We start from the raw sequence: 21,292 nt of genomic DNA on the forward strand, positions 1-21,292 counted from the left end.
CTAAAACATCATATAAATGTTTTTATTGGTGATACAATATCTCTAGAAGCAAGGCAGTATTGAACATTTACATAGGCTGATTGTATTATAAAAAATTCCACCATGGCCGATCCCAGCCCGACTGTGAAAGGAAGAAGATTGGGCATGGAATGAGCATCGCCATCCCATTAAAACCCAAAGCTACAGAAATGTCAACAGAAGCCCCAAATCTCTCACCCCTGGGAGAGGAAAGATCTTCGAAGATGGGCTACTTCTGGGGACAATTTGAAGACTGGCCCAGGACAGAGGACTCTGGCAAGCTGCTGTTGGCAGCCTATGCCCCAGTAGGGGTAATGGGCATAAGAAGTAAAAGAATATTGTGTTACAAATGAGTGGCACCTACATCCACAGTGACGAAGTGCTTTGAGAGGCTATTGTTGAAGCATATCATCTCTTGACTGAGTGGCAACTTGGATCATCTCTAATTCACCTACTGAAGCAACAGGTCTATAGCAGATTGAATTGAATTGACGTTACTTCTTGCATCCTTCACATACATGAGGAGTAAAATTCTTTACTACATCTCTATCTAAATGTGCCATGTGCAATCATAGTAGTTTATAATAATTTATAATAAAGAGAACAGTAAATGTAATATAGAGTACACTCAAATCAGCGTGAGTTCATCAGTCTGATGGCCTGGTGGAAGAAGCTGTCCTGGAGCTTGTTGGTCCTGGCTTTTATGCTGCAGTAACATTTCCTGGATGGTAACAGCTGGAATAGATTGTGGTTGGCATGACTTGGGTCCCCAATGATCCTACGGGCCCTTTTAACACATTCGTCCTTGTAAATGTCCTGAAACATGGGAAGTTCACAACTACAGATGTGCTGGGCTGTCCACACCACTCTCTGCAGAGTCCTGCAATTAAAGGAGGTACCGTTCCCATACCAGGCAGTGATACAGCCAGTCAGGATGCTCTCAGTTGTACCCCTGTAGAAAGTTCTTAGGACTTGGGGGGCCATACCAAGCTTCCTCAACCGTCTGAGGTGAAAGAGGTGCTGTTGTGCCTTTTTTTTTAGCACACAACTGGTGTGCACAGACCATGTGAGGTCCTCGGTGATGTGGATGCCGAGGAACTTGAAGCCATTTACCCTCTTGGCCCCAGATCCATTGATGTCAATAGGGGTTAGCCTGGCTCCATTCCTCCTGTAATTCACAATCAACTGCTTTGTTTTTGCAACATTGAGGGAGAGGTTGTTTTCTTGACACCACTGTGTCCGGGTGATAACTCCTTCCCTGTAGGCCACCTCATTATTGTTTGAGATAAGGCCAATCAATGTAGTGCCGTCGGCAAATTTACTCAGCAGATTGGAGTTGTGGGTGGTGATACAGTCATGAGCATACAAGGAGTAAAGGAGGGGTCTTGGTATGCAGCCCTGAGGGGCTCCTGTATTGAGAGTCAGAGGGTTGGAAGTGAGGGAGCCCACTCTTACAACCTGTGGGTGATCTGACAGGAAGTCCAGGATCCAGCTGCACAAGGCAGGATCAAGGCTGAGGTCTCTGAGCTTTTTGTTGAGTCTGAATGGAATTATGGTGTTGAATGCTGAACTGTAGTCCAAGAATAGCATTCTCACATAAGCATCCCTCTTCTCCAGATGTGTAAGGATGGTATGTAGAGCTGTGGCTACTGCATCATCTGTTGATCAGTTGTGTCGGTAGATGGATTGTAGGGGGTCCAGTGTGGGTGGCAGCGTACTGCAGATGTAATCCTTGACCAGCCTCTCAAGGCATTTGCTTATTATTGAGGTGAGTGTGACAGGACGCCAGGCATGTTACCTTGGTCTTTTTTGGTACAGGAACAATGGTGGATGTTTTGAAGCAGGAAGGCATTGTAGACTGGGAGAGGAAGAGATCAAAAATGTCTGTAAACACACCAGCCAGTTGAACTGTGCGCAACCTGAGTACTCTCCCTGAGATGCCATTAAGGTCCTGCAGCCTTGCGACTGTCCACTCGTTGGAAACACCTGCGTACCTCAGCCTCAGACATGACCAGGTCACAGGTTATAGTGGTGGCTTTCCTCAGATGCTCAGAGTTAGTGACATTGAACTGAGCGTAAAAGCGACTGAGCTCATCTGGGAGCGAGGCCACAGTGTTGGCGGCACCACAACGTTTGGCTTTGAGGTCTGTGCGCGTATGCAGCCCTCACCACAAGTCACATGGCTATTCGTTATGAATCTTGACTCAATCTGTTGTCCATCTTTTATCTACCCTCTAAACCCACTAAACCTGAAGTACAATGTTTGATCTTGCATCTTCACGTGCATTTCCTTTCCATTGTCCAATCTTGTTACAATGTGTTAAATATAAGAATCAAATCATCTGTTCTGTGAAAGCTATAGAACTGAGGAAATGGATAGTTCTATTTATTCATTAACTGTTCTGTTCAGAAAATGTTTTAAACACCTAATCCCTAAGGAGTGTGGTAGAATTTAAAAGGTTTTGATGTGACTTGTTGTTTGCATTGTTCAATGTATTATAAAGTAACTCAACTGAATTTGTAATTATGACATTAGTATTAAAACTTTAACAGACTAAACGTGATGACAGGCCATTATGTAAATCAGTTATTTGGGAGTTGTTGCCATTGCTACTCTTGCTAATAAAGCATGGCAAAGATCTGTAAGTAACTTCACTATGAAATAAGGAAACTTCTATCTGAATTGATTTTGATTTGATATTATGTTTTTTTTCCTCAAAAGAATATTGTTGATTTCTCTTTGAAGCAGTTGCTGAAATGTAATGGCTACTTCTTATATTAATCTATCACTTTGTTTTGTATTAGTCTTTGCCAGTTCGCTGGCGTACTGTGCAACTAAACAGTAGGTTAATTAGTCAGAAAAACTGATCCAAAAGTGACAAGTTCCTATTCTGAGCTTAAACTTATTTCCAGGCAACTAAATACATTTAGTTATATTACCTACATTGAGTTATCTACTCAATATCTGGCTCTGAATCCTAATAAAAAGTAGTCAAGGAAAATAGAAGCTCCAGATTATTGTTGCTTAGTAGCTTAAAATTGCTAAAATTCTTCAGAATTGAAGGTGTTAAAGCTTACATTTTTATTTAGAAGGAACTGAACTCAACAACTGTCTACTGATTATGATAGGGATGATAGTAGAGACAGTTTCATTTGAAGTATTTAAAAAGTAACTGAATAAATATCTTGAAAGAGGAGGGTATGATGTGAGGGGGAGATGAAGGATGGAAACTGGTTCTGTTGCTTTTTAATAACTTGAACTTGACAAACTTCTGTGATTCGTTGAAACAATTGATTTAACATAAAATTGGAAAATGCTGGAAACATTCAGCCAGTCTGGCAGCATCTGTGAAAAGGGAAACAGAGTGAATGTTTAAAGTTGAAGATCCTCTCTTGGATTTTTTTAGAACAGATTTTAATGCCTCGTAGATAACAGCACCCTGCTTCCGGCCACCATATGAAAGTCTATTGCTGAGAAATTGAAGCACCTGGTTATCTATACCACGTACACTCAAGCCCAGTAACATAATCTGAGATAGTAATGTCATCGTTGTCTCCGCTCACTGAACTTCCTGATTTAATGGTGTGTTTTGGGGCTGTCATTTCAGATTGTCTGGGTCGTTTAAAAGATATATATGCTTCAAAGTGGCTCTGAAGTGCAGACGGAACAGTGGTATATTCCTCCATTTGCTCAAAACTTAATATTAATCCCCATATTTGCCCAGGTTTTTAGATCAATAAAACCCAGTGCAAATCAGATTTATTTAACCTGAAGTATGAAAATTGGAAATGTATCCTAAATACTAGTTTTCTTTTGCCAAATGTACTGTTTCTCTCCGTGCTTTTTGTACTTAAGAACATAAAGGTTTAACAAAAGTAAATACATGGTAGAAATATCTGCTGATTGACCTTGTGTGAAAATCTTATCCATGATTTCTTTGCAAATACATGGTATTTGGGTGTTCAAAGCATACAGTGGATGTTAAAATAGATGCTTTTAAGTAAAAAAAGAAAAATGCTGGGCTGAACTGCAAGTGTTAAGGTTGCCTTTCCTTGAAGTATTACCTCCAGAACAGGACTAAGTTAATAAATAATAACATCAGGTATCTGGTGACTTCTGGACCCAACTGTTTGTGTTGGCTGTCAGTAATCAGAGTCTTTTTCAGATGCGAGATCCAGTCTTGAGTTTTTTTTAATTAGATTAAAATAGTCATGACATCCTGTTACCTCAGTTAAGTTACTGATGCCACACTTGTAGTGTATACTTCACTTTGTCAGCCAGCTACCAAATGACAATAAAATTAAAATTCTTGCATTTTACTACTTCTTGCTGTGATTTGTTTAAGTGATTTGTCCTATGTGACAAATCCAATTTGACCCGAAAATACAGGGGGTCAGCCACTTATTTGGGACAACTCTTAAAGAACGAAAACAAATCAAGAAGCTGATTTGTTAAGCTGAGATCCAAAGGAGTATCTGGAAAGCTGGTTAAATGGCTGCAGAGCTACTTTCATGGACGGACCATCAAAGTTATTATCTCTGGTCAGGCTTTTGATTCTTCAGCCATCAATGCATCTGTACCACAGGGTTCAATACTTGGGCCACTTCTGTTTTCCATCTTTATTGACAACTTGGTTGATGCATGCCGTAATGAGCTATACCTGTTCGCTGGTGACTCCACACTATTTGCACCAATTAGAGCAGGAGAGAGTAATACAGTGACAGCAGGCCTGAATAGGGATCTTGACAGAATGAAAGCCTGGGCAGGCGACTGGAATGTCACCTTTGAGCCTACTAGATGCAAGGTGATGGTAATGTCTAGGAAGAGGAATCAATCTAACCCTGACCTGTATTTTGGGAACTGCAAACTGGATTAAGAAGGAGCTCGTAATCCTTGGTGTTAATATTGACAGCAACTTGGTGTGAGATAAACACCTTTCCACTGTTTCAAACAAGGCTGGACAAAGGCTTGGAGCTCTGTGGAAAGTAGCATCCAAACTAGACAAAGAGGGCAGATCCACAGTTTACAAAGCCCAGGTACGAAGTATCATGGAGTATGCCTGCTTATCATGGATGAATGCCTCACAGAGTGTCCTCAGCCAGCTTGATTCCATTCAAAGAAAGGCTCTCAGGATTATAGGTGTAGATGAAGCTGGCCATCAGTAGCTTACACCACAGATGACAGGTTGCTGCAGCTACTGTGCTGTACAAAATGCAGACCAGCCACAGCCCTGCAGACCTTCGCGCCACGCTGCCTTCATCTTATGAGACGGCGCATCACACAATCAAGTTTATCTATACCTGCTCATGCTGTTTCTATGCCTGATGCGAGAACCTACACACTGGATAGAAGCTTCCTACACTGTGCTATCAGAATTTGGAACAGTCTTCCAGACGCTGTGGTTGGAAACATCTGTGACGATGGGGTCCAAGCCTTCAAGAGTCGAGTGCACGAATACCTATCATCTCTGGGAGGGAAGTCATGTGTCTCTTCATAAGCTATCATGTTGGGGACCAGGATGGCAATGCTTGGTTGTTGGCAGGTAGGGTTAATACCTGACTTTCAAGAGCACTTGTGAGTTATGTTCTGGCTGGACTTAGTCCTTAAACTGCTGGAAAGATCAGGTGCTGTTTTCTTCCGGTATGGATTAGTTTTTAGTTCCAAGTCCTCCTGTCACGTTTTGTCACCCTGTAACCTGATCCTTCAATCTCTCTGAATTATGGAGGACAGCATGTGTATAAATGTCTCTCTCCAGCAGACTTCATCATGATCATCATGACTCCAGTATTTCTATTTTATAATGTTTCTTAATTGTACATATGATTTTTTTTATGTTCTATCACTGAGCAGCAGTGAACCATCTGATTGGCCTATCAAAGTTCTCTTTGTGAACTAGTTGACTTGATCAGCATTTCTGATCTGGCTGTTGTTCACAATTGCACTTAATTTAAAAAAAAGAAAAAGCTGGCATTTACTTGGATAATTTGGGGCACTAAGCGACTTATTTGGGGCAGGAAACTATTGATGAACAGTTTCTAACTAGCGTCCTTCTCATGCATGTCATGTGGCCATGAGGCATTACACTTGTTTGAAGTGAACAGTTTTTAAATAGCATTAGTTGCATTTGTGATTGACTGATAGTTGTTGGTAAGACACTTAAGAACTGTTTTGTCAGTTTCAAGCATCATTCGGGCTTGGAGATGCCAGAATGGCCCAGGAATGACAATGAAACGCTTTCACTGCTTCACATTAGGAACTATAAAGAACTTGATGGTGTTGACAATAATCTTGGATGTTGCAATGGAAATGAAGATTTGGAGGATGCAATCATTAAAAGCATTGTTTGAAGGCAGTCCAGTGTCTGCACTGATTTTGTTTGTTTACAGTCAATCAAAAGAACATAGCAGCATACACTGGATTACTTCCTCCATTAATAACTCTGAGGAACTAATACATGGTTTTGTAGTACTGTAGTAGTTTAGTTGGTGTTCTAAGTTATTCTGTATTTCATTTAAATACGTAATCGCATTTCCCTGTTACTCCCAGCCATCTGATATTCTCATGTAGAAAACACATTCCAGAATATTTAGTCTGCTCATCATGCTGATCTTGGCTTTTCACTGAATTCTGATCAGTTTGGAGCCTCAAGCTGCAGAGCCAATGAGTGTAGAAAATGCATCATAGTTAACTTTCTTCCACTAATCTTATTTTCTCTTTATGTTTCCAGTTATTTGATTAAATGTACCTTGGAAGTGCAGTGAAATTAAATATTCTAAGCTAAAGGTGGTTGGCAATCCTTTATCTGTGGCCTCTCTGAGGCTGATATCGCTGAAATTGATATTCTGGTCAAGATCAATGAGCATAGCTTGGTGGGACACATCATCCACATACATGACACCAGACTTCTAAACCATACACTGCTACAAGCTTGAGGTTAAGAAACTTTAGAATATTCTTAATTTCCTTGGAGAATGTTTTACCATTGTAAGCAAGTCATTAGAATTGCTGCTTAAAATAGAGGAAAGGCATGCAGCTGGTGCTGATGCCTATGAGGAATGCATGGAGAAATCGCAAAAGGAGCACACAGTGTTTCAAGCAGCCTTCATCCTGTCCATCATGGCAGGGTCTGTGGATCCTTCAACTACCTTGGAACCCACAGAACTGTAATCATAGAAGATCATACTCAATAAAGGACTGTCTTAAGATGGGAGTTCCAAAACTTTTTTATGCCATGGACACCCCTACCATTAATTGAGAGTCCACGGACCCCAGGTTGGGTACCATTTGTCTAAGACAAAGATGTAGAAGTATAAAATCCGCATGCTTCTGCTTTTCACCAGAGGAGATTTATGGAAAGGTGGCCAAGTCAGTTTTCCATGTGAATATTCTAATTCTCATCTTGATCCTTATTTAACTGCAGCTTAAATTTAATCCAGTGCGATGAAACTTCTGGGCCTCAGTATGTCTGGCAAATAAAGGGGGGCAATAATTATTGCTTCCAGAAGTATTTTTCTTTCCACTTCCTTGATAATCCACAGCAGATTTTCACCTCCTACCTCCATGTGATCACATGTTTTGGAACCTTCTCATGTTCTCCACACTTTGTTCTTTCTGCTCCCAAGGGCTGTGAAGCCAGAATCATTGGCAGTTTTAAAGAACGAGAAGGTAAATTTTTGAAAGATCAGGGAATTGAAGGCTGTGGGGAACTGGCACAGAAGATGAGTTGAAACTTGACGTACGTTAACCATGATCATATTGACTGGCAAGGCAGGCTTGAGAGACTGAGTTACTTACAAAACTGTACAAAAGTCTTAGGAAGGCAAGATTTTTTATATGGTTTCAGATGGTTCCAGAACCCTGATCTCAACATCATCAAGATTGTCTGGGATTTCCTGCAGAGACAGAACCAAGTGAGACTGCCAATATCTGCAGAAGAACTGTAGCAAGTTTTCCAAGATGCTTGGAGCAACCCATCAACTGATTTTCTTACAAAACTGCACAACAATGTACCTAAAAGAATTCATATGGTTTTAAAGGCAAAGGGTGGATACACCAAATATTGATTTGATTTAATATTTTATTGTTTACTGCTCTTTGTAGTAATTTTTTATAATTAGAAAATTCATTTTATTATTTTTGCAAGCATTTTCACTTTACAGATTTTTTTTATGTGTGCCTAAGAATTTTGCACAGCACCATACTCTGCTCATTTTTATCATGTCCTGTCACCTTTAGTTTTTCCTAACCTCAGCTTTCAGTTTTCTTCAGCCTGTATTCTTTGCTCCCAGCCTTCATTCACAATAGTTTCCTATGTCCCTTGGATATAGGTATCAATCACTGATCTTTCCGGTGCTTCTCTCCTTTGTCTCTGGTTCCTAATTGTATTCTGGTGCTGACGCTAAATCTGCCCAACAGCAAGCTAGCCTGAAGCATTTCCCTCTGGCCAGCTGCTGTTGCAGTTGTAAAGACAAAGGGTGGCCACTCCAAATATTGATTTGATTTAGTATTTTACTGTTTACTGCTCTTTCTATTTTTCTTTTGATATTTAGAAACTTTTCAGTGGTTAGAAACAGAAACAAAGAACTGACAGATACTTGTTCTTCCAAGTAAACCAACTACAAAATCACCATTCCCCCCTCCAACCCTACTGATGAGATAAATATGACTAAGTTATTTGTGCCTTTAATTCTGATCACTAACATCTGAAGTTCAGTATTAGAATTGTTTTTTTTTTGTCTCTTTCTCTAAGCCTTTTAATGGTTTTTTGGCAAAATTAATAAGACTTTTTAACATTGTCAGTACAATTAACCTTCTGCTAATGCTTTTTAAATATCTGCCCTGCCATTGATGTTGGCTACCTTTCCAATGTTGTCAGTCAAATGATTCACTACAATGAGTGGGTTGTCCACTGAAAGCAATTTGAATTGTCACTGAACTTCAGATAAATGAGGGAAGATTTTATTGGGAAAGATATTAAGATTCTAAGAAGGTTTGATAGGATTGATGCTGAGAGACTGATTATTTTTAAATTTGTAGAGTCAAGCTGAGGGATATATTCTCTAGAAAGGCAATTTATGATGGAGATGATGAGGAAAAATATCTTGCAGAGATTTTTCAAATGTTTGGCTTTCTCTGCCACAGGGGATTCAGATATTGAGTCTTTAAAAACTGTGCTGCATAGATTTTTAGACACTAAGGAATTGATGGGTACGGAGATTGGCCATGAATATGACCGTGATTCACATGATAAGCCTCAATCTTATTGATTGGCAGAGCAGGCTCAAAGAACGAGGTGGTTGCCTCTTGATTCTTTTTCTTGTGCTCTAATCTCATTATTAACAATGTAAAGTCTCATTGTTCACATTTGAAATTGGCAGTTTGCTTAGACTCTTAGTGAACTTACAGGTTTTCAAGGTTAACAACTAAACCTTAAGGAGACATTAAAACAACTACACTTGTTCTTAAATACTGCTGATCATTAATAAGTTGCTGCAACAGTGTCCTGCTTAGATTTGGGCACTTTGAGCTACAATATGTTTTGAAGAATAATAGCCTTCTGCCAACTATAGTGACACCCCTTGTGTTTGTTTTGTAAAATGTGGAGTTTTAAGTGTTTCATAGTTTCTATACATTTTTGTAGACTTGATATTTTCATTATTTGAGCATTTCACTGACATTTAGAAACATGGACAAATGCCTAGAATAGGGACATGGCTTTGCTTGCTATCTAGGTTTTCATTTGTTTCCTGGGCAGGGCTTGCCCAAGCTTAAGGTCTACATGATGGTGTCATGTCACGGGAAAAATCCAATCAGTCTATGGACTCTTGCTGTAACAGATGAAGCTGCCTTCATACAGGTCTTGGACTAGGTCTGACCTATTATGGCACAATGCAGGGTGCCAGCAAGTCATGAATGCCAACAAATTTTGAGCCATTGATGGATGTAATATAAGGTTCAAAATCCAGGGGTTATAGGAAATTACTTGGAGTCCGTAATTCTCTTTAAGCTTGTGTCACTTTATGCTTTTATCCATAGTGCTAGTTTAAGTTTTGAAAAATGTTGTTTACATTGGGATAAAAAGGGATAATAGTTCATTCTCCAGCCTAAATGGTGCTCCTTTGTGTGCCGTCTATATCTTGTAATAATTGTTTTTTGTGAAAAGGATTTTGCAGTTATTTTACATTTTGAAATCTAATATTAAGACGCCTTTTTGTATATATGAAATGTGCATAGTACTGCATGCTGTTTAGATATCACTTTTACTGCGATAAATTAATGATGCTGTCTTGCATTATGCATGACCACAGGGTACTAAAAAAATTATAATCCGGTTTGTACATAACTAGATTTTTCCATTTGCTTTTGCTCTCACAGGTCACAAAATGCTGCTTTGAATAATAGTTTCAGTGCTACCTCTGCTCCCAGTGCTTCTCACTCTGTGAGTCAGTAGCACATATTTTCAATCTGAAGCTTCAGTCTCTGTTAGTCACTGGCCCCTGAGCCAATTATAATTGCACTCCGCCTGCATAGATATTTCTAAAGTGCTATAAGAATAGAGATAAATAGTTCTTGCTCTCCAGCATTAATACTCCCGTGGTGCCAGTTTGAAGATATAGCACTATTTTTTCTTGCTGTGTATATTAACTACACTGTCAAAAAAGGTGTATATTCATGCCTATAGGCACAAAATCCTAAGAAATTGCAAATAAATAGTCATTGCTTAATTTGCAAGAAATGGAGGTAATGCTTATGATCAAAAATAGCCAAATATTTCTTTTCCAAGATTTGGCTGAGTCCATCTGAATTAATAGATTTAAATCTGTATCTTTCTTGTTACTAATGCCCTTTCCACAAAGTTTAAAGATAAGTGGTTATTTGTCCAGAATAGTTAACGTTTATGTTTTTGTGAAAACATATTCAGCAAATCAAGTACATCTGATATATTTTGATCCAGTTTATACAGGCATTGTGTCCTATGTTTGTACAAAACAGGGAAAACTATTAATTTTTAAAAATGATGACATTGCAGATTTAAACATTGTTTAAGTAAGTGGAATGTCAGGAGCAAGAATTACTTTCTTGTAAAACTATTATATCTGTTTATGTGAGCAGTGTACCAAGATGAGAGGGGACGTCCCTCAGAAAGAAGGACGGGTAATTAGAAAGCACCTGTCCAGACAACGCAGCAAAAAGTGCTTTTCAGCTAATGTTACAATGGTACAGACCAGCTAATTTGTGCAAAACAATCAGGGCCAGATATTATCTCCAAGTGGTAATGGTTGAAGGATAAATTTTGTCAATGCACAATGGATAAGTCTTCTATTCTTTGAAATTCCACCAAGGGACATCTGATTTTCTCTTTGCTGTGCAGATGGGAACTTAGTTCAGTGCCTCATCTGGAAGATGGAACTTCCCACAGTGCTTCATTCCCTTGGTGCTTTGCAGCATTGTGAATGTGGATCTTGTGCTTCAATCTCTAAAATGACATTTGAACTTTTCTGGTGCTATGATGACATAAAATAACTAAATTAACGCCATGGGTGGAAGAAAATAAAAATCCATGTTTCCTTTTTTTATACATCTTACAATTTTACATAGTGTAAAAGTGAAAATTGTATTAAAATAATCAAAACATTTGTATCTTGGAAATTGGCTACCAGTTTGAGTTGACTGAAAGCTTAGGAAACATTCAGGAATGAAGAAGAGTTGACGACTGAAGTATTAAGGATGAAATGAGACCAAAGCTTTAGGCCATTGTATACAGAAGTATACAAATCAATAGTCATTGCAATGCGTAACATTTAATTTTTATTGTATGAATGCACAGATTCATGGTGTTGGTGCTTCAGGAATGACCTAAGGATCATGAAGTCCAGGTCAAGTGATCTAATTTGAAATGTGTGGGTTTTCTCTGGGTGCTCTGGTTTCCTCCCACAGTCCAAGGATATATCAGCTAGTAGGTTAATTGGACACTATAAATTGTCCCGTGATTAGGGTTAAATCGAGCGGGTTGCTGGCAGCATGGCTCAAAGGGCTGGAATGGCCTTTTCTGCACTGTAACTGTAAATATCTATTTAAAATTCATGTACTTTATTTTGTATGTGCTATAAAATGATTAGCATATAGTCAGGTTTAAAATATGTTTGGTACAGTATTACTAATATTTTAAGTAAATTTTAATATATTTAGGACAGAGGGTGTCCTTGACAAAATGTATGGTAAGTTAATTGTCAGTGAATTTATGTGATGTATTTATACCAGCCCTACAAAGCTCCATGTAATTGACTCATCAACTTTTAGGTTTGGTTCCTAGTCTGTGTACATCTAGGTTCCTAGTCGAGGTACACAGGAGATGTCGGGGTTAAGTTTTTTACGCAGAGAATGGTGAGTGCATGGTATGGGCTGCCAGCGGCGGTGATGGAGGCGGAAATGATAGGGTCTTTTAAGAGACTCCTGGATGGATACATGGAGCTTAGTAAAATAGAAGGCTATGGGTAACCCTAGGTAGTTCGAAGTTAAGGACATGTTTGGCACAGCTTTGTGGGCCGAAGGGCCTGTATTGTGCTGTAGGTTTTCTATGTTTCTATCTTAGCTAGGAAGTCCGCACTGGTTACATAAATAACAATTGTATTAACAATTTACTAATCATTGAATCTCCTCTCTCCCATTAAAGGTATCTGGTTTTTGGGATTAAAAAATTGCAGAATTTATCCATTCTGAAATGCATCTATCCACAAGTTTAGGACAAAAAAGTACATTTTGATAAAGCTTTAGTCAAAAAAGAGGAGGATTTTGGGAAAAATAGTCACATCAACCCAAAATAGTACCAAATAAAAGATGATACAAATGCAAAAATGGTGTTAAATTAGCTAAAAATACACAAAGTGTGTCCTGTTCTTTCATTGTTAGAAATAATTTCTGTAAAATATTGGAACAAAGTATCTGTTAGGATTCTAAGGCAGGTAGTCAGCAGTTCTCACTGTGGTGGGAAAGCAAAACTGTGGTTCTGAAGGGAAGCCGATCCACTTTACGTCAAATTCCTGCCTATCAAAGACAGAAAGAGAAAATAATTATGAAATGTTACCATTACATATCATGTTACCAGTACTAATCAATCATTCCTTCATCTCAGCACTTGGTGTGAGATAAAAGATAGGTTTACTACAACACCAGAGGCAGTTTTCATTTTGTTTTTAGGAGAACAACTGTTGATGAAATCTGATTTCATACATGCAGCTTATTAGACCATATAACTGCATAACTGATACTTAAACTTTATAAAGATTGTGCTATAATCCTTAACAACCCAACAATAATGGTAGTTGTAAAAAAACAATGATTAATTATGTTTTATCATAAACCCTTTTGAAAACCATTTTATGATATTATTTGATCCATTCCATTTGTTGCTGATTTTAGAACTTTACTTTCTTCATTTTCTTTATTATTATATGCTGAAGTGCAGCTGTCTTCCAGTACTTCACGCAAATGTGACTGTTTATCTTCTTGGTGTAACTTAAGTTGAAGGTTCAAAGTAAATTTATTATCAAAGTGTATGTATGCCACCATATACAGCCTTGAGATTCATTTTCTTATGGGCATTCACAATAAATACAAAGAAACACAATAGAATCAATGAAAAACTACACACAAGATAGACAAATAACCAACGTGCAAAAGGCAACAAACTATGCAAATAAAAAAGAGGTCAATGTACTGTATATGTTCAGTAATCAAAACCAAAAATCATCATTAATATTTTTATTCTTGCCTTCACAACCTTCCCGCCATGCCCAGCCAAGAATACTTTAAGCAACTATGCTTAGTGACCTATATGTATGATTCTCATTTTATAATTTTGGGGGATAGTGAGCTTTCTAACATTCAGTAACAGAAGGAGTAAGCTATTTTATATCCTAAACTCACATACATGTCCTTAGTTGTTTATCTTTGTCTTAATTGAAACAATGCAGCATCAGGCACTCTTAACAATATTTTTAAAAAATCCATTATGAGTAAATATGTATTTTCATAATCAAGTTTATTATCACTGGCATGTGTCATGAAATTTGTTAACTTAGCAGCAGCAATTCAATGCGATACATGATATAGAAGAAGAAGTAAAATAAAAGTAAAAAGTAAATTACAATATATGTACATTGAATAGATTAAAAATCATGCAAAAACAGAAATGGTATGTATTTTAAAAAGTGAGGTGGTATTCATGGGTTCAATGTCGATTTAGGAATCAGATGGCAGAGGAGAAGAAGCTGTTCCTGAATCACTGAGTGTGTGTCTTCAGGCTTCTGTACCTCCTACCTGATGGTAACAGTGAGAAAAGGGCATGTCCTGGGTACTGGGGGTCCTTAATAATGGACGCTGCCTTTCTGAAACACTGCTCCTTAAAAATGGCCTGTGTACTTTGCAGGCTAGTACCCAAGATGGAGCTGACAAAATTTATGACCCTCTGCAGCTTCTTTCGGTCCTGTACAGTAGCCCCCCCCCCCGCCCCCCCCCCACACCCCGCCCCATACCAGCCAATGATCCAGCCTGCCAGAATGCTCTTCATGGTACATCTATAGAAGTTTTTGAGTGTACTGTATTTTTTGACATACCCAGTCTCTTCAAACTCCTGATTGAAGTATAGCCGCTGTCTTGCCTTCTTTATAGCTGCATCGATATGTTGGGACCAGGTTAGGTCCCCAGAGATCTTGACACCCATAAACTTTAAACTGCTCACTCTCTCCACTTCTGATCCCTTTTGAGGATTGGTATGTGTTCCTTTATCTTACCCTTCCTGAAGTCCACAATCAGCTCTTCCATCTTACTGATGTTGAGTCCAAGGTTGTTGCTGTGACACCGCTCCACTAGTTGGTATGTATTGCTCCTGTACGCCCTCTCTCCATTTGAGATTCTACCAATAATGGCTGTATCATCAGCAAATTTATAGATGGTATTTGAGCTATACCTAGCTACTCAGTCATAGGTATAGAGAGAGTAGAGCAGTGGGCCAAGCACACAACCCTGAGGTGCACCAGTGTTGATCATCAGCAAGCTGGAGGAAATATTATCACCAATCTGCACAGATTCTGTTCTTCTGGTTAGGAAGTCAAGGATCCAACTGCTGAGGGAAGTAGAGAGTCCCAGGTTCTGTAACTTATCAATCAGGTTTGTGGGGATTATGGTGTTAAACGCTGAGCTATATTCGATGAACAGCATCCTGACCTAGGTGTTCGTATTGTCCAGGTGGTCTAAGGCCATGTGAAGAACCATTGAGATTTCATCTGCCGTTGACATATTGTGGCAAAAGGCAAATTGCAGTGGGTCCAGTTCCTTGCTGAGGCAGGCAGGATTTCAGTCTACTCATGACCAACCTCTCAAAGCTTTTCATCATTGTAGATGTAAGTGCTGCTAGGCGATGGTCATTAAACCAATTCACATTATTTTTCTAGGGCACTGGTATAATTGTTGCCCATTGCAGTGAGAGGTTGAAAATGTCCTTGAATACTCTCGATAGTTGGTTGGCACAAGTTTTCGCAGCCGTACCAGGTACTGCGTCAGGTCAATCCGCCTTGCGAGGTTACACCCTCTTTAAAGACAACCTGACGTCCACCTCCGAGACAGAGATCACAGGGTCACCAGGTGCAGCAGGGATCTTCACAGCTGCAGTTATATTCTCCTTTTCAAAGCGGGCATAGAAGGCGTTGAGTTCATCTGGTAGTGAAGCATTGCTGTAATTCATGCTTTTGGGTTTTGCTTTGTAGGAAGTAATGTCTTGCAAACCCTGCCAGAGTTGTTGTATGTCTGAATTTTACAGTAAGTTTTTAAACTTGTCATTTGGGCAATTATAATTTTTTAGGGATCAACTCAAATCAGTTTTGAATCCTCCTTTCAAGTTAGACGTTATTACTTCCTGTTATGAAGTAATTCACCTTGTAGCTGTGGGTGCAGAAAGACCAATTTTGTGTATTAAACTATGTGTAATAATTATAAGAAGCAGAATTAGGTCATTCAGTCCATCAAGTCTGATCTGCCATTGCAGAAGTACAATACATAATAATAGAGGAAAAAACTGAATTGCAGTAAGTGTGTGTGTGTAAAAAAAATGTATAAATAGTTAATTGAATTGATTTTATTTCTTACATCCTTCACATACATGAGGAGTAAAAATCTTTCTGTTACATCTCCATCTAAATGTGCCATGTGCAATCATAGTAATTTATAATAAAAAGAACAGTCAATGTAATAGAGAATACACTCAAATCAGCGTGAGTTCATCAGTCTGATGGCCTGGTGGAAGAAGCTGTCCTGGAGCCTATTGGTCCTGGCTTTTATGCTGTGGTACCATTTCTCATTGCCCTGTTGCACTCATGACCAAGTAACCTACCCATGTGTCTTTGGAGAAAACCGAAGTAGTCATGGGAGAAAACTCCTTGGGAACAGCAGCAGAACTGAACCTGGGTCACTGGCACTGTAATACCCTTACGCTTACAATGGCTATAAGCAATTTAAGTTGTCTTCTATATTATGTTCATGCTGTATGTCCTGCTGTTTGTTAACAGACCATGATTGCACATCTGATTCTGGGGACTCTGGGACTGCCGTTGCGTGTACCTTTGGCATTGTGAAGACCAGAGCTAATCCCAACCTGGAATTTGGATTTCAATCTAATTTTAGATGATTAGGAAAAATCAGATATTAGACATTGATAGCTATTGTTTTTGTAGAAATTTGCTGCATTTTTAAATGACACCCATGATTCTTTTGACCACAATTAATCAAACTATTAAGGTCAACAACATCATTTTGTTCGACAGTGTGTCAATTTTAAAGCAATCCTGCTCAATTCTATTTTTAATAAAATATTCAATCTGACATTTGATTTTCTTTTATTTCTACCACCAATTACTTCTCCTCCATACAAAGATTAAATGATCACCAATTTACATCTATAAAGATCAATGATGCACAATACAAGAACAATCTCTTTTGGGATATTAGCCTCTTAAACTGCTGATCACTGGATGTTCAATACAGCTACAATATTCGCCTGTTAAAGGTTGAAGTCTTTTGGTATTTTTATAACGTAGGACTCTAACACAAAACAATTTTCAGATTCCAGAGCTGTTAAAGTCATTAACATTTTATTTCTTCTTTCAGAGTCTCACCTCTCCAGAAATCAGAAATTGTACAAATGGTCAAAAAGAATGTTAATGCCATCACTCTAGCGGTTGGAGATGGAGCCAATGATGTGGGGATGATTCAGACTGCGCATGTTGGAGTAGGAATTAATGGCAACGAAGGCTTGCAGGCCACCAACTCCTCTGATTACTCCATAGCACAGGTTGGAAGCACTTGGCATCAGTTTGTCTTTGTACAATGATCAGAAATTCCCCCAATATATGCAACACAAATGCTCAAAGGGTGATTTGCCAGCACACCAAAAATGGAATTATTCCGACCTATTAATAGCAAGTCGCATAAACAAAGGAAAGCCAAAGCAGGTTTTGTTGATGTGGAGAGCTCTGGAATTGTAATTTATTTTGAAACGTGTGCTTCTTGTCACTTCACAATGATGTTTAAGAGAATTGATTCCCATTACCATGGTTCACTATCCACTACATATACCTTATTAATCTATTTATGTAGTCACTGCTTGATTATAGTGCAGTCCCTTCCTTATTAAAATATATTCCACTTGATTAATTCCAGAGGACTTGTACTACAGTGACTTAGTTCCATGTATTTATTTGTCTGGCTGTTTATTTAGCGATACAGTGCAGAGTAGGCTCTTCAAGCCATGCTGCCTCTGCAACCCCACATCCCCGATTAACTTTAACCTAGTCACTGAATAACTTACAATAACCAATTAACCTATCCGGTACATCTTTGGAGTGTTGGATGAAACTGGAGCACCTGGGGAAAATCCGTGCATTCCATGGGGAGGACAAACAGCGCTGGAATTGAACTCCGAACTCTGGAGCATCCTGTGCTGTAATCGCGTCACTATCATGGCATCTTGGCCTTCCAATGCCAGAAGATGGCACTAAATTCCTTACTCTCAATACTGACCAACATCGTCCCTCAGAACCAAGAACTACTTCGATAGTACCAATCTTATTAAACTTGACGATATTATAACAATGTCATTTTATGAGACTGAGGCCTTTATCCTGCTAAGATAATTTAGGGCCAAGCTAAAAACAATTAACCTACTCCTATTTAAAATGAATACTCAGGCTAATAAAAACAGAAAATGCTGGAAAAACTCAACAGATCAGGCAGTACCTGTGGAAGGAGCAACAGACAATACTTCATGTCTGTGGCTGGGTATGAGAATGAGAAAGAAATATGCAAGTTGATTTCCAGTAGGAGAGAAGCTGGGGGGGGGGGGGGGGGGATGTGCAGAACAAAGCATAGGTGTGAGGTAGACTGAGTCAAAATTTGGGTGAGTTTAATGACAGGAATTAACAGCACATTAGGCTTCTTGGTTTAAGTATTGAGTTGTTAATGGCAAGGGAGTGGGACCGGGAGCAGCCTAGAAGGCCAGACTTGTGTGAGTAGGATAAAAAATGATCCAAAAACAGAAAATGGAAAATATTGCGGAAAGTAAGAAGGTCAAGCACCGAATGTGGAAAGCTAATATTTCAGATGAGGGACTTTTCAGGGAAGGGACGTGAAGGACCTGAGAAAGTGATTGAGGTACCAGCAAAATGTGGTGAAACCAAGGCCAATTTTTCTGATATAGTGAAGACATGGCAAGTGGTATAGTGTAAAGTTAACTATAGCTGTGTAAGTTGTAGTTGCTCAGCCACCTCTGTCAAGGCTACTTCTTGTCATGAGGACATCTAGAAAGAATGCTCCTAAATATGAGATGACACATTAACACACAAATTACTAAACAACATGTTCCTGTAAACAGTGTTGCCAAACAATTCATCTATGCAGCCCCACAACATCCACTTGTAAGTGGTTTTGCCACAGGAATGAGAAAACCAAGAAGCAGCAGATCCCATTTCTCAGTTATGGTGAGTGTCAAATACAAGGCTCTTACAGTGCCTATAAAAGGTATTCACCCTCCCAACCCTCCGGAAGTTTTCATGCTTTATTGTTTTACAACACTGTATCACAGTGGATTTTATTTGAGTGTTTTGACACTGCTCAACAGAAAATGACTCTTTCGCGTCAAAGTGAAAACATATTTCTACAAAGTGATCTAAATTAATTACAAATATAAAATACAAAATAATTGATTGTATTAGTATTCACCCATTGCAAGTCAGTATTTAGTACAGTGGCCTGCAGGAGTTTGGGCACCCCAGTCAGAATTTCTGTTACTTTACTTTATTGTCACCAAACAATTGATACTAGAGCGTACAATCATCACAGCAATATTTGATTCTGCACTTTCCGCTCCCTGAAGTACAAATCAAAGTAAATATAATAAAAATTTAAATTATTAATCATAATTAGAAAATAGAAAAGGGGAAGTCAGGTCCGGTTATTTGGAAGGTACGGCCCAGATCCAGGTCCGGATCCATTCAGCAGTTTTATCACAGTTGGAAAGAAGCTGTTCCCAGATCTGGCCGTACGAATCTTCATGCTCCTGAACCTTCTCCCGGTGGGAAGAGCGACAAAAACTGTGTTGGCTGGGTGGGTCGTGTCCTTGATTATCCTGGCAGCACTGCTCCAACAGCTGCGATGTAAAGTGAGTCCAAGGATGGAAGATTGGTTTGTGTGATGTGCTGGGCTGTGTTCACGATTTTCTGCAGCTTCTTCCGGTCTTGACAGGACAACTTCCATATCAGGTTGTGATGCACCCTAGAAGAATGCTTTCTACGGTGCACCTATAAAAATCAGTGAGAGTTTTAGGGGACAGGCCAAATTTCTTCAACTTTCTCAGGAAGTAAAGGCGCTGGTGGGCCTTCTTGGCAGTGGACTCTGCATGGTTAGACCAAGTCAGGTCATTTGTGATATTCACCCTGAGGAACTTAAAGCTTTTGACCTGTTCCACCTGCGCACCACTGATGTAGATGGGGTCATGCGGTCCGCTACTCCTTCTAAAGTCAACAACCAATTCCTTCGTCTTGCTGACACTGAGGGATAGGTTATTGTCTTCACACCATGCCACCAGGTTCTTAATTTCATCTCTGTACTCAGACTCATCATTACCCAAGATACAGCCTACAATTATGGTGTCATCAGCAAACTTATATATTGAGTTCGATGGAAACTTGGCTACACAATCATGGGTGTACAGTGAGTACAGCAGGGGGCTGAGTACACAGCCTTGTGGGGCACTGGTGCTCAGAGTGATTGTAGAGGAGAGCTTGTCCCCTGTGAATACTGTGAATAGTTAAGTGAGTAGAAGATGAACTGATCTACAAAAGTTATAAAGTTAAAGATGAAATATTCTTTTCAACATGTTAAGCAAGATTAGTGTTTGTACAATTTTGTTTTAGCAATTTTAGCAAGATTTTGTTTTGTACAATTCTAGAGTGAGAAAAAGGAAAGGAGCACCTTGCAAAAGTTTGGACACCCCAAGAGGTTTGAGCTCTCAGATAACCTTTACCAAGGTCTCAGACCTTAATTAGCTTGTTAGGGCTATGGCTTGTTCACAGTCATTGTTAGGAAAGGCCAGGTGATGCAAATTTCAAAGCTTTATAAATACCCTGACTCCACAGACCTTGTCCCAACAATCAGCAGCCATGGGCTCCTCTAAGCAGCTGCCTAGCACTCTGAAAATTAAAATAATTGATGCCCACAAAGCAGGAGAAGGCTATAAGAAGCTAGCAAAGGGTTTTCAGAAAGCCGTTTCCTCAGTTCATAATGTAATTAAGAAATGGCAGTTAACAGGAATGATGGAAGTCAAATTGTGGTCTGGAAGACTAAGAAAACTTTCTGAGAGAACTACTCGTAGGATTGCTAGAGAGGCAAATCAAAACCCCCGTTTGACTGCAAAAGACCTTCAGGAAGATTTAGCAGACTCTGGAGTGGTGCTGCACTGTTCTACTCTGCAGCGACACCTGCACAAGTATGACCTTCATGGAAGAGTCATCAGAAGAAAACCTTCCCTGCATCCGCACCACAAAATTCAGCATCAGAAGTTTGCAAAGGAACATCTAAACAAGCATGATGCATTTTGGAAACAAGTCCTGTGGCCTGATGAAGTTAAAATAGAACTTTTTCGCCGCAGTGAGCAAAGGTATGTTTGGAGAAAAAAGGGTGCAAAATTTCATGAAAAGAACACCTTTCCAACTGTTAAACACGGGG

The 21,292-nt window shown here is 39.2% G+C and overlaps 1 protein-coding gene across 2 annotated transcripts in view; it reads left to right on the plus strand.

Annotated features, from left to right (window-relative positions):
• atp8a2 (ATPase phospholipid transporting 8A2) overlaps window positions 1-21,292 on the plus strand; it is a 419,615-nt gene that overhangs the window by 286,106 nt on the left and 112,217 nt on the right. For both annotated transcript variants that reach the window (XM_059964171.1, XM_059964170.1), the window contains one exon: window positions 17,180-17,363. In XM_059964171.1, coding sequence (XP_059820154.1) covers window positions 17,180-17,363 — 184 coding nt within the window. The remainder of the gene's footprint in view (window positions 1-17,179; window positions 17,364-21,292) is intronic.

The sequence above is a fragment of the Hypanus sabinus genome, chromosome 3 (assembly GCF_030144855.1).
Source record: "Hypanus sabinus isolate sHypSab1 chromosome 3, sHypSab1.hap1, whole genome shotgun sequence".
NCBI classification, from domain to species: Eukaryota; Metazoa; Chordata; class Chondrichthyes; order Myliobatiformes; family Dasyatidae; genus Hypanus; species Hypanus sabinus.